Source organism: Myotis nattereri (genome assembly GCF_964212035.1).
Source record: "Myotis nattereri genome assembly, chromosome: 12".
Lineage (NCBI taxonomy): Eukaryota > Metazoa > Chordata > Mammalia > Chiroptera > Vespertilionidae > Myotis > Myotis nattereri.
In genome coordinates, this window is record NC_138087.1 from 81967693 (window position 1) to 81979779 (window position 12087).

The window sequence follows — 12087 nt, forward strand, 5'->3', positions numbered from 1 at the left end:
GGGGCCGCTGGCTGCTCCCTGCTGCTCACGGGGACCAGAGGGCTCCGGGCGGGGAACCGTCACGGCAAGGAGGGTGGTCGCCCGCAGGGGGGGTGCAGCTGCTCGCCCTGGCCCGGCCCTCGCCCGCGCGTCTCCCGTGTGGCTGTGCCGGGTCTCCCCTCTTACGATAAACCCCAAGTCTAGTAAGTGAGCGCTTTCCTGAGTTCTGGGAGCTGGTCTAGCCGATGACCCAGCTGCGGGGGTGTGGAGCCCCTGTGAGCGGGTGGTCGGTCAGGGACACAGGTGGCCCTAGGGCTGGTGATTGGCGTTTGACGTGGGGCGGGCTGGTGGGCCCGGGCCCTTCACCCTCGTTTGGTGTCGGAAGTCTTAGGGTGCAGAGGGGGAAGCGGAGCGTCTTCTGACACCCGTTACGTGCCCGCATCGCTCTGTCTGCACGGGGCCATTGAGGCGGGCAGGGGCCCTGCGCCCCATTTGGCACAGAGGGTACGCACTGGGTTCAGGCCACACAGCCAGGGCTGGTGGGTGCTGGTGCCCCACCTCAAAGGACAGAGGGTCAGAGGGGACGGCCGCCTCCATGCCATGCGACCAGGAGCGTGTGGGGGCAGGGAACGCCCACCTCGGCCGCCCCTGAGCCGCCATGGTCCCTCTGCAGGTACAGATGTGACTGCGACCCCGGCTGGAGCGGGGCCAACTGTGACGTCAACAACAACGAGTGCGAGTCGAATCCCTGTGTCAACGGCGGGACCTGCAGGGACATGACCAGCGGCTACGTGTGCACCTGCCGCGAAGGCTTTAGTGGTGTGTGTGTGGGGGGGGGGGGGTCTGGTGCAGAGCGGGGCTCCGGGACAGTGGCAGGCCCATGGCCCAGCGCAGGGCACAGCACGCGCTGACGGGCACACTGACCGCTGTCCCCTCCCCAGGCCCCAACTGCCAGACCAACATCAACGAGTGTGCGTCCAACCCGTGTCTGAACCAGGGCACCTGCATCGATGACGTGGCAGGGTACAAGTGCAACTGCCTGCTGCCCTACACAGGTGAGGGCAGGGGCGGGGCCTGCAGGGGGGGCAGGGGGCGGGGGGGCCGCAGGGGAGGGCGGGGTCTGGGTCGCCCACTGGGTGAAGGCGCAGTGGTGGCCGTGGGGTGTGTAGGGGCTTTCACGAGGCTGCCTTGTCTGCGTGCTCGACAGCCCCTCCCAGAGGTTCTGCTCTGCATGCGGGGCCTTAGGCCGGCTGCTTTCAGGCCTCGTTGCCAGATGAGCATAAACAGATAGAGGATGGCCTGGCCGTGTGGCTCAGTGGTGGAGCGTCACGGTTCAATTCCCCGTCAGGGCAAATCTGGTTTCGGGCTTGACCCCCAGCAGGGAGTGTGCAGGAGGCAGCCGATCAATGGTTTTTCTCTCGTCATTGATTTTTCTGACTCTCCTCCGTTTCTTCCTGAAGTCAATTAAAAATAAAAAAGTGCGGGATGCCCGGGAGAGGACTGCAGTATAAGTAGGCCCCAAATAATTCACCTGACGGCCTGCTCAGGGGTGAGGAGGTGGAGTCCTCGGCACAGGCAGGGGCCGTGCCTGGCTGGCGGCCTCCAGGGCTGGGGGCCCGGGGCCAGGGGCCGGGTGTGGGTCCCTGGCCGGCAGGCAGGCCCTCTGTGTGGGAACAAGGGGCCCCCTTCCCGCTGACAGAGGCGCTTCCCTGAGAGCCCCAGCCTCCGTTCTCGTCCCGGCTGAGGGGTCACAGGAACCGTCGTCCCTCTAGGAGAGCTATGCAAAGAGTTAAAAACCAAAAGGCCACACCGTGGACCCTGGGGGTGGGCCAGGGTGCTGCTCCCCACGGTGGGGGCCTGGGAGTCCTGAGACGGCCCTGCCCGGAGGGCCGGGGGGGAGAGGCTGTGGTTCCCATGACATCGGTGGCCGGAGGCCAGAGCCGTGTTTTCTTTGACCAACGCGAGGGGCCTGGGTTTTCTCTCCTGAATCGGTGAGGAAGCCCCGTGGGCCGCCCAGGCCGCCACCCGGTGCCCCGAGCCCCTGCGGCAGGCAGGCTGCTGGAGGCGGGAGGCCGGCGGGAGGAGCCGCCGGTGCTGACCTGCTTCCCGTCCGCCCGCTTCCTGTTTCCCTTCGCACAATTGTCGGAAACTCTGGCCAGTTTCCTGCCTGCCCGGGTCACCGTGGAAACCGAAAGAAAGAAGGGCCTGGAAAATCGCAGCGGCCGGCCAGCGAGATAACGGCCGCGAGGAAGATAACGCTTCCTCGGACCGGCCCTGCGGCCGTAAACAGGAAGACCGCTCGGGCTTTCGGGGAGAGATTGTGCAGGGACACTCGCCAGGCCCCCGCTCTGTCCCCGGGTCCTGCCGCAGCCCCGGGCTCCCCGATAACTAGGATGTGCCCCGGCTGGAGCTGGCACGGCCCCCGCAGCGGCTGGCCTGTGCCCTGCGGTCACTGCCTTGTTCCCTGGCCTCGCTTGATGGGCGCCTCCTGCCTGGGACACGAGAGGCTGGGAGGCCCCCGCGTGCGTGGGGGGCGCCAGCCCTGACTGCCAGGTGCTCCTCGGGGGCGAGGCCCAGGCTGTGCCCTGCAGCCCCTGGGAGCCAGGTGTCCATCTGGTTTGCCTCGAGCCCGAGTTCTGGGCCCCAACTCAGCCAGGAGCTCACCCGGGGCCTGACGTGCAGCCCCGCTGGTCTCCGACGGTGGGCGGACCAGCACAGGCGGCCGTGGCTGCCGCGGGGTTGTCCCTCTGGCCGGGCTCCCCGGGCCTCACCATCTACCCTCTCCCGCAGGAGCCACGTGTGAGGTGGTGCTGGCCCCTTGTGCCTCCAGCCCCTGCAGGAACGGCGGCGAGTGCAGGGCGTCCGAGGACTACGAGAGCTTCTCCTGCGTGTGCCCGGCCGGCTGGCAGGGTGAGGCCGCTGCTCCCCCAGCCCCGGCCCATTTCCATGGAACCCAGAAGGGCAGCCCCAGGGTTTGGGTGGATCCCAGAGGGAGGGAGGGAGCTCTCCTCTCTGGAGATGAGTCGGGGTTCTGAGCCACCTGCAGGGGGCTCTATTAGCAAGAACCCACCTCGCCCTTCCTTTCCTCCTGGGCGTCCCCAAGGCCCACCTGGGCTTGAGCCCCTGGACGTGGGTGGACAGGAGGGGCCAGGAAGGGGCTGAGGTGACGCTCCCTCCCCCCAGGGCAGACCTGCGAGGTGGACATCAACGAGTGCGTGAAGAGCCCGTGCCGCCACGGCGCCTCCTGCCAGAACACCAACGGCGGCTACCGCTGCCACTGCCAGGCGGGCTACACGGGGCGCAACTGCGAGGCGGACATCGACGACTGCCGGCCGAGTGAGTGGCCGGCCCGCCTGCCCACCCCGGAGACGGGCAGGACCGGGGGAACGGAGGTGGTGCTGGCTGGGGGCCGGGGGGCCTGGTCATACCAGCTGTCACTCCCAGAGAGGCCACCTGCCCAGTCCAGGTGGGCGTGGCCGGGAGGGCACCGGTTGGTGCTGGAAGGTGGCAGCTGGCGTGGACCGAGTGGCGTGCTTCCGGGCGGTTCTAGGAGGCTCCGGGGCAGGACTGCCCGGCGTCAAGCCCGCCCGACACCTCCCGGTCGGTTCCCAAGAGCTCCTCCCCCAGCGAGGAGTGACCTTAGGCCCCGGCCGCCCCTCAGCCTGCGCCCCTGTCCCTCCCCAGACCCGTGCCACAACGGTGGCTCCTGCACGGATGGCGTCAACGCGGCCTTCTGCGACTGCCTGCCCGGCTTCCAGGGCGCCTTCTGCGAGGAGGACATCAACGAGTGCGCCAGCAACCCCTGCCGCCACGGCGCCAACTGCACGGACTGCGTGGCCAGCTACACCTGCACCTGCCCCCCGGGCTTCAGCGGGATCCACTGCGAGAACAACACGCCCGACTGCACCGAGAGGTGGGTGGCCCGGCAGGTCCGCTGCGCCGTGTGGGCCACGCACGGGGCCTGGCAGCCTGGCCCCCGGGCAGGCGTCCACCCGTCACGCAGAGCTGGCCGAGCCGAGCCGGACCCTGCTCCTGTCCTGCAGGGCTCCTCCTAGGGGGCCATGGTCAGGTGGCGAGGCAGGAGCCAGGGACCCTGGTGGTTTAAGAGCTGGTGAGCCTCCTTCCAGACAAGGAGAACGTGCAACTTGTTTCCTTTTTCACCTTGGCTGTCGGGAAGCTCGCACTAAATGTCTTCGTTCCCATTTCCTGATATGATTCCCTTCTGTGTTGTCTATATGAGCTCTGATGTTCCTCTTGTTTTTCCCTTAACCCCGAAGTGTTAGAAAGCTCCCCTCAGGATGAGCTGTAAGGAAGGCAGAGGAAAGGGAGGGGGTGCGATGGGGTTTGCGAGTCTGAGGCCCCCAGGTGTCAGGGGCCCCCTGAGGCTGCCGTGGGCCTCCGTGAGGTTCGTGAGGCTGCTGCTGGCCCGGCGTGGCCGTCAGGCCCCCCGTGGCCACGGTCTAAGCCAGCGTGGCAGGTCCTACGCCCCAGTCACCCTCCCTCCGGCGCCTGCCCCCCTGCAGCTCCTGCTTCAATGGCGGCACCTGTGTGGACGGCATCGACTCCTTCACCTGCCTGTGCCCGCCTGGCTTCACGGGCAGCTACTGTGAGCACGACATCAACGAGTGCGACTCGCGGCCCTGCCTGCACGGCGGCACCTGCCAGGACAGCTACGGCACCTACAAGTGCACCTGCCCGCTGGGTTACACCGGCCTCAACTGCCAGGTGAGCGAGGAGGAGGGAGCCGCTGGGCCCGCTCCCGGCGGCCCAAGGAGAGAAGGGCCTGGCTGCGGGGCGGGGTGCCCGCGGGCACATGCTCCTGGGGGTCTGGCTGGCCAGCCTGGCCCTGGCCTGGCCTGTGCTGCCCCCGGAGGAAGCAGAGGTGCTGGACGGGCGGTCATCCCGGTCAGGGAGCAGAGGTTTGTGGAGAGCGCAGAGACCAGGTGATGCAGGGGAAGGCTGGTTGTACAGGGGGTTTTTTTGTTTTGCTCTAATATATCCTTATTCCAGAGAGGAAGGGAGAGGGAGAGAGAGAGAGAAACATCAATGAGGAGAGAGAATCACTGATCGGCTGCCTCCTGCACACCCCCTACTGGGGATCAAGCCTGCAACCTGGGCATGTGCCCTGACCCAGAATCAGACCCGGGACCCTTCAGTCCACAGGCCAGCGCTCTATCCACTGAGCCAAACCGGCTAGGGTGGCTGAGGAAGGATTATTAAAAGTTCATGTTTCTGTAGGAAACATACAAAAGTATTAATGGTTGACCTTCCCGAGGAGATTTTCACATGAAATATCAATGACAAAAACTCCCAGCAAAAGCGTCTACTGATATAAGATCTTCCTTGGAGGAAAGGGGTCTGGATTTACTGGGGGGGGTGGGAGGGAGAGAGAGCGGGGGGGGAGGGGGCACCCAGTCCCAGGCTGCCCCTGAGCAGTGGGAGCCCGCGGCCCTCAGTCTCCACCCCTGTGGGATGGGCATGAGGCTTCCTGGTGCGTGTGGGCTGTGCGGCCGGAAGGCGGGTATGAACGCTGCCCTGCGCCCCCAGAACCTGGTGCGCTGGTGTGACTCCTCGCCCTGCAAGAACGGCGGCAAGTGCTGGCAGACCAACGTCCTGTACCGCTGCGAGTGCCACAGCGGCTGGACCGGCCTCTACTGCGACGTGCCCAGCGTGTCCTGCGAGGCAGCCGCCCGAGAGCGAGGTAACCGCGTGTCCCCTCCCAGCCCAGGCTCCCCCGGCGGCCAGCCCCCAGGAGGGAAGCCCCGGCCTCACGCTCCCGCCACCGCGCCCCTCGCAGGCATCGACGTGACCCACCTGTGCCGGAACGGCGGGCTCTGCATGGACGCGGACAACACGCACCATTGCCGCTGCCAGCCGGGCTACACGGGCAGCTACTGCGAGGACCAGGTGGACGAGTGCTCGCCCAGCCCCTGCCAGAACGGGGCCACCTGCACCGACTACCCCGGCGGCTACTCCTGCGAGGTGGGGACCCATCCCGGGGGAGGGAGGGGTGTGTCGGGTGTGGCACTGAGTGCTGGGCCCTGGGTTAGGAGCCAGCTCAGTAGGGAAGACTCAGCCCAGCAGATGCAGACGCCTTTTAGTCCCATGAAGGTAGAGCCAGGGTAATCAGGGAAGACTGCCTGGAGGAGGTGTCCCAAGGGAGGGGGGAGGGAGTGGCTGGAAGAAGAAGATGCACTGAGAAGTTGGACAGGGTTTCCCTCCTGTAGGATTTTTTTCCCCCTTGTTCACCTGACACCCCTCCTGAGACCCCCACATCTCTCTCAGGAGATGGGGCCTGGCCTCTGCTCTGGGCCATGACTTAGTTTATGGGAGCCCTTCTCAGGGTCAGCTGGACAAGAGTCTGCCTCCAGGTCAGCCCGATGTGAGGAGCCCAAGACTTCACCAGGCAGGGGGGCAGCTTGTGTGGCTCTGTCAGCATGGGGGGCGGGGGGGCAGCTCACACCCCGGCTACCCACAGAGCCACAGCCCCACCCCTTGTCGTCTCCCTGACAGTGTGTGGCCGGCTACCACGGGGTGAACTGCTCCGAGGAGATCAACGAGTGCCTGTCCCACCCGTGCCAGAACGGCGGCACCTGCATCGACCTCACCAACACCTACAAGTGCTCCTGTCCCCGGGGCACACAGGGTAAGGGTCGCCACACCGGGGCTGAGGTCCAGGGGAAGTGGGCCGTCGGGCCCCCTGTGCCCAGCTAGAGGCATCCCGGACCTGGCCAGAACCTCCTGAGGGCGGAAGGCAGGGGCGGGGCCAACAGGGAGCCAGGCCAGGCCTCCGGCACCTGGCAGCCCGCTGTGCCAGCCTCCTGTCGCGCCCGGGCACCTGTGGGTCCCTGTCCTCGCCTCGCCGCTCGTCCAGGGAGGGAGCGGGCAGCGCGTGCCGTGCGGGTCCCTGACGCCCGCGCCCCTGCAGGCGTGCACTGCGAGATCAACGTGGACGACTGCAACCCCCCTATCGACCCCGTGTCCCGCGGCCCCAAGTGCTTCAACAACGGCACCTGCGTGGACCAGGTGGGCGGCTACTCCTGCACCTGCCTGCCCGGCTTCGTGGGCGAGCGCTGCGAGGGCGACGTCAACGAGTGTCTCTCCAACCCCTGTGACGCCCGCGGCACCCAGAACTGCGTGCAGCGCGTCAACGACTTCCACTGCGAGTGCCGCCCCGGCCACACCGGTGGGTGCCCGGCCGGGCGGGGGGCGGGGGGCGGGGGGTGGGCCGAGGCTGCGGGGGGCGCGCCTCACCCCCGTGCTCGTCCCCAGGGCGCCGCTGCGAGTCCGTCATCAACGGCTGCAAGGGGAAGCCCTGCAAGAACGGTGGCACCTGCGCCGTGGCCTCCAACACCGCCCGCGGCTTCATCTGCAAGTGCCCGGCGGTAGGTGCCGCGCCCGGGGCGGGCGGGGAGGGCCCTGGCCTCGGGTGGCCGCTGACACCCCCTGCACCGAGGGCCTGGCCCTGCACACGTGTCTGCTGAGGCCTCCCCCGTCCTCATGCCCCTCAAGGTCATCTCTCGTGTCCGTGAACTTGACTTGCAGAGCAGTTTTATTTATTTACTTAATATCTTCTTATTGATTTCAGAGAGGAAGGGAGAGGAGGAGAGAGAAACATCAATGACGAGAGAGAATCATTGATCGGCTGCCTCCTGCATGCCCTCCACTGGCTGGGATTGAGCCCGCAACCCGGGTACGTGCCCTTGTCCAGGCTAGAACCTGGGACCCTTCAGTCCACGGGCCGACGTGCTATCCACTGAGCCACACCAGCCAGGGCCAGAGCAGTTTCAGATTCTCAGAACAATCCTGTGGAAAATAGGGTTCCCAGTTCTGCTATTAGCTTCTTGGTTCGGGGGTCCACTGTTACTGTGGACACTGTTACTATCGACGAGCTGACATCGATGCCTTGTTACTAAGTCAAGGCCGCAGCGCTCCCCCGGGCGCAGGCTGGCTCCTGTGTCGCGCTGCGGGCTCTGGATTCCGACATGCAGAGTGAGGCGTCCGCCATGGGACGCACGGCTTTGGTGTTGTTTCTCGGGGCCCTGGGAACCCTGTGTGTTCACCTGTGCGTCCCATTGCCCTTTCCGCTAACCTGAGCTTTTTATGTTCACAAAAGAGCTCTTTACTTCTTTATTTTTTTAACATATATTTTTATTGATTTCAGAGAGGGCGGGAGAGGGAGAGAGAGGAACATCAATGATGGGAGAGACTCATTGGCCGGCTGCCTCCTGCACGCCCCCCACTGGGGATCCAGCCTGCAACCCGGGCATGTGCCCTGACCGGGAATCCAACCATGACCTCCTGGTTCCTAAATCAGTCCTCAACCCCTGGGCCACCCGGTCGGGCCACAGAATATCTCTTTAAGGGGTTCTGCTGCCCAGGGAAAGGCGGCCGGCCCATCTCCCGGTGGGGACCTGGCGAGCCAGCGCCGTCTGACCCCCGCGCCACCCTCTCCCCGCAGGGCTTCGAGGGCGCCACGTGCGAGAACGACGCACGCACCTGCGGCAGCCTGCGCTGCCTGAACGGCGGCACCTGCATCTCGGGCCCGCGCAGCCCCACCTGCCTGTGCCTGGGCCCCTTCACGGGCCCCGAGTGCCAGTTCCCGGCCAGCAGCCCCTGTGTGGGCGGCAACCCCTGCTACAACCAGGGCACCTGCGAGCCCACCTCCGAGAGCCCCTACTACCGCTGCCTGTGCCCCGCCAAGTTCAACGGGCTCCTGTGCCACATCCTGGACTACAGCTTCCGGGGCGGCGCCGGCCTGGACATCGCCCCGCCGCAGATCGAGGAGGCCTGCGAGCTGCCCGAGTGCCGCGAGGAGGCGGGCAACAAGGCGTGCAGCGTGCGCTGCAACAACCACGCGTGCGGCTGGGACGGCGGCGACTGCTCCCTCAACTTCAACGACCCCTGGCAGAACTGCACGCAGGCGCTGGAGTGCTGGAAGTACTTCAGCAACGGCCACTGCGACAGCCAGTGCAACTCGGCCGGCTGCCTCTTCGACGGCTTTGACTGCCAGCATGCCGAGGGCCAGTGCAAGTGAGCCAGCGGGCGGGCAGAGCGGGCAGGCGGAGGAGGGGCTCGAGCTCCAATGCCAGATGCCAGCTGGGGGTCCCCTGGGGGCGGGGCGGGTGGCGGGAGGCTGAGCACGCCCTCCCCGTGCCCACAGCCCCCTGTACGACCAGTACTGCAAGGACCACTTCAGCGACGGCCACTGCGACCAGGGCTGCAACAGGGCCGAGTGCGAGTGGGACGGGCTGGACTGCGCGGAGCACGTGCCCGAGCGCCTGGCGGCCGGCACGCTGGTGGTGGTGGTGCTCATGCCGCCCGCGCAGCTGCGCAACGACTCGCTCCGCTTCCTGCGGGAGCTCAGCCGCCTGCTGCACACCAACGTGGTCTTCAAGCGCGACGCCAGCGGCCAGCAGATGATCTTCCCCTACTACGGCCACGAGGAGGAGCTGCGCAAGCACCCCATCAGGCGCTCCGTGGACACGGACGGCTGGGCCGCGCCCGGTGCCCTGCTCGGGCAGGTCAAGGCCGCGCTGCTCCCGGGCGGCGGGGGCGGGCGCTGGCGCCGGGAGCTGGACCCAATGGACATCCGAGGGTGAGTGAGCCGCGACCCCGGCCGAGCCCCACGTGGCTCTCGGGGCTGCCCCTGGAGCAGCGTTCCCTCCCCTCGACGGTGAAAGAGCCTGAGGCTCCGACAGGCCCCGGCAGAGGCAGCATCCCCACCCAGGGCCCTGGAGCCCGAGGCCCGCGCCCTGGGGCTCAGCTCCCAGGAGAGGACCGGCCTGAGGTCTCTGTCCTGCTGAGATGGGGAGGAGGGGGGTTGGCACCCAAGGGAACCACAGCGAGTGGCAGGCCTGGGTGGGTGGGCGGGCGTTTGCGGGCGTCTCCTCCGGGCCCTTCCTGCCCAGACCTGGCTCCCTGCCGCCCCTCCTCGCACTCTGGGGCCCTGTCTCCCCGGGGCCCCTCGGGATGCTACCACCAGGGCCCCATCTAGTCCCCAGGGCGGCTGGTGGGCAGCCGGGGAGCCTGCCCTGAGCCCCGGCCGCGACCCACAGGTCCATCGTCTACCTGGAGATTGACAACCGGCAGTGCGTGCAGGCCTCCGCCCAGTGCTTCCAGAGCACCACCGACGTGGCCGCCTTCCTGGGCGCGCTCGCCTCGCTGGGCAGCCTCAACATCCCCTACAAGATCGAGGCTGTGCAGAGTGAGTGCCACCCGCGCCCGCCATCGCCCCCGAGGCCCCGGGAGGGGTCGGGGCCCAGCTCCCCCCACGGCGCGCTTGCTGCCCGTGTCGCTTGCCGTCCACGGGCGGGTTCCGTGCCCTCCAGAGTGTGGGGAGCCCTTTTCTGGAAATTTCTGCCTGGCACATCCTCCCTCCCGGAGTGACGGCTGCCGGTGGGGCCGGCCGGGGGGACAAGCGCATCCGCCAGAAAGGGGCGCTTCGTCCTCTCCCCACCCTCCCCCCGGTTTTCTTTGTTGGGTATTATTTCAAAATCATTACAGCTTTTTAAAAAGGGGAGCGAGGGGGGGAGGCATTGATCGATGTCATGTGAAGAGTTGAAGTTTGTATCTCGGAAATCCCCGTAAATCCTTTGTCTTAACAGCTCAGCGCGAGCGCGGCCATTCCGAGCGGGCTAATCCCTCCTTGAGGAGCGGAAAGTGAGGCCGCCCGACGCGGGGCTGGTGCAGGAGAGAGTTTAGCGAGAGTTTGCAATTCTGATTAATCGCGTGGAAATGACCTTATTTCGGGGGGCGGGATGGAGGAGAGCGGGGGAGGAGGCGCCCGGCCGGCCACGGAGCCAGTCCGCTGCCCCCGGCCGCCGGCCTGCCGCGGAGCCGCAGCCTGATGCCCGGGCGCCCGCCGGCCGCTCTGCCCGCAGGTGAGACGGTGGAGCCGCCCCCGCCCCCGCCGCTGCACTTCATGTACGTGGCCGTGGCCGCCTTCGTGCTGCTCTGCTTCGGGGGCTGCGGCGTGCTCCTGTCGCGCCAGCGCCGGCGGCAGCATGGCCAGCTCTGGTTCCCCGAGGGCTTCAAGGTGTCGGAGGCCAGCAAGAAGAAGCGGCGTGAGCCCCTGGGCGAGGACTCCGTGGGCCTCAAGTGAGTGGACGCGGCCCTGGCTCCCGGGGGCGGGAGGGAGGCGGACGCCTGCAGACTGGCATCGCCAGCGCCTCGGGGTTCCCCGGGGAGCCCCGCTCAGCCCCGCTCCCCCCTCCCGCCCCCGCAGGCCCCTGAAGAACTCCTCGGACGGCGCCCTCATAGATGACAATCAGAACGAGTGGGGCGACGAGGACCTGGAGACCAAGAAGTTCCGGGTGAGTCGGGGCTCGGGGCCCCCCTGGGCGTGTGCCCCCCGCCGCCCGCCGGCCTGGTGTGACCTGGCCTGGCTCTCTGCTCGGCCCCGCCTGCAGTTCGAGGAGCCGGTGGTGCATCCCGAGCTGGATGACCAGACGGACCACCGGCAGTGGACGCAGCAGCACCTGGACGCCGCCGACCTGCGGGTGTCCGCCATGGCGCCCACGCCGCCCCAGGGCGAGGCCGACGCCGACTGCATGGACGTCAACGTCCGCGGGCCCGGTGAGTGCGGAGCCTGCGCTTCCCTGGCCGGAGCCCACCTGCCTCCTCCCCTGAGCCCTGGGGTCAATATTCTGAAGGTCGAGGAGGCGGGGCGCTCAGTCCGCCCGGCCGCCTCCTGGCTGACCCCCAGCCCGCTCTGCCCGGGAAATAGGTTTCTTCTCCCGCAGTGCTTCCTCTGAGGCACCTGGTGGTGGTTTCCTGGCTGCGTTTTGATTTTTACATTTTTTATATGTTTTGCCCGGCCGGTGTGGCTCGGTGCTTGACCTATGGACCAGGAGGTCAGGGTTCGATTCCTGGTCACGGCAAAGGCCCAGGTTGTGGGCTCGATCCCCAGTGTGGGACATGCAGGAGGCAATCGATCCACGATTCTCTGTCATCATTGACGTTTCTATCTTTTCCTTTCCCTTCCTCTCTGAAATCAGTAAAAATATTTTTTTAAATGACATATGTCATTGAACTTAAAAAACAATTTATATGTTTTTATTCATTTTAGAGAGAGGACAGGAGAGAGAAATATCACTGATGAGAGAG

General features: G+C 66.6%; 1 protein-coding gene across 1 annotated transcript in view; it reads left to right on the plus strand.

Moving 5' to 3' along the window:
* The window catches only part of NOTCH1 (notch receptor 1), a gene marked incomplete at its 5' end in the record, with an annotated part of 44501 nt that overhangs the window by 25843 nt on the left and 6571 nt on the right, over positions 1-12087 (plus strand). Inside the window, 17 exons of the mRNA XM_081104297.1 lie at positions 653-798; positions 921-1034; positions 2770-2889; positions 3163-3315; positions 3664-3892; positions 4503-4704; positions 5527-5680; positions 5777-5961; positions 6493-6625; positions 6908-7165; positions 7252-7364; positions 8441-9012; positions 9143-9577; positions 10038-10186; positions 10863-11079; positions 11207-11294; positions 11391-11556. Coding sequence (XP_080960423.1) covers positions 653-798; positions 921-1034; positions 2770-2889; positions 3163-3315; positions 3664-3892; positions 4503-4704; positions 5527-5680; positions 5777-5961; positions 6493-6625; positions 6908-7165; positions 7252-7364; positions 8441-9012; positions 9143-9577; positions 10038-10186; positions 10863-11079; positions 11207-11294; positions 11391-11556 — 3434 coding nt within the window. The remainder of the gene's footprint in view (positions 1-652; positions 799-920; positions 1035-2769; positions 2890-3162; positions 3316-3663; positions 3893-4502; positions 4705-5526; positions 5681-5776; positions 5962-6492; positions 6626-6907; positions 7166-7251; positions 7365-8440; positions 9013-9142; positions 9578-10037; positions 10187-10862; positions 11080-11206; positions 11295-11390; positions 11557-12087) is intronic.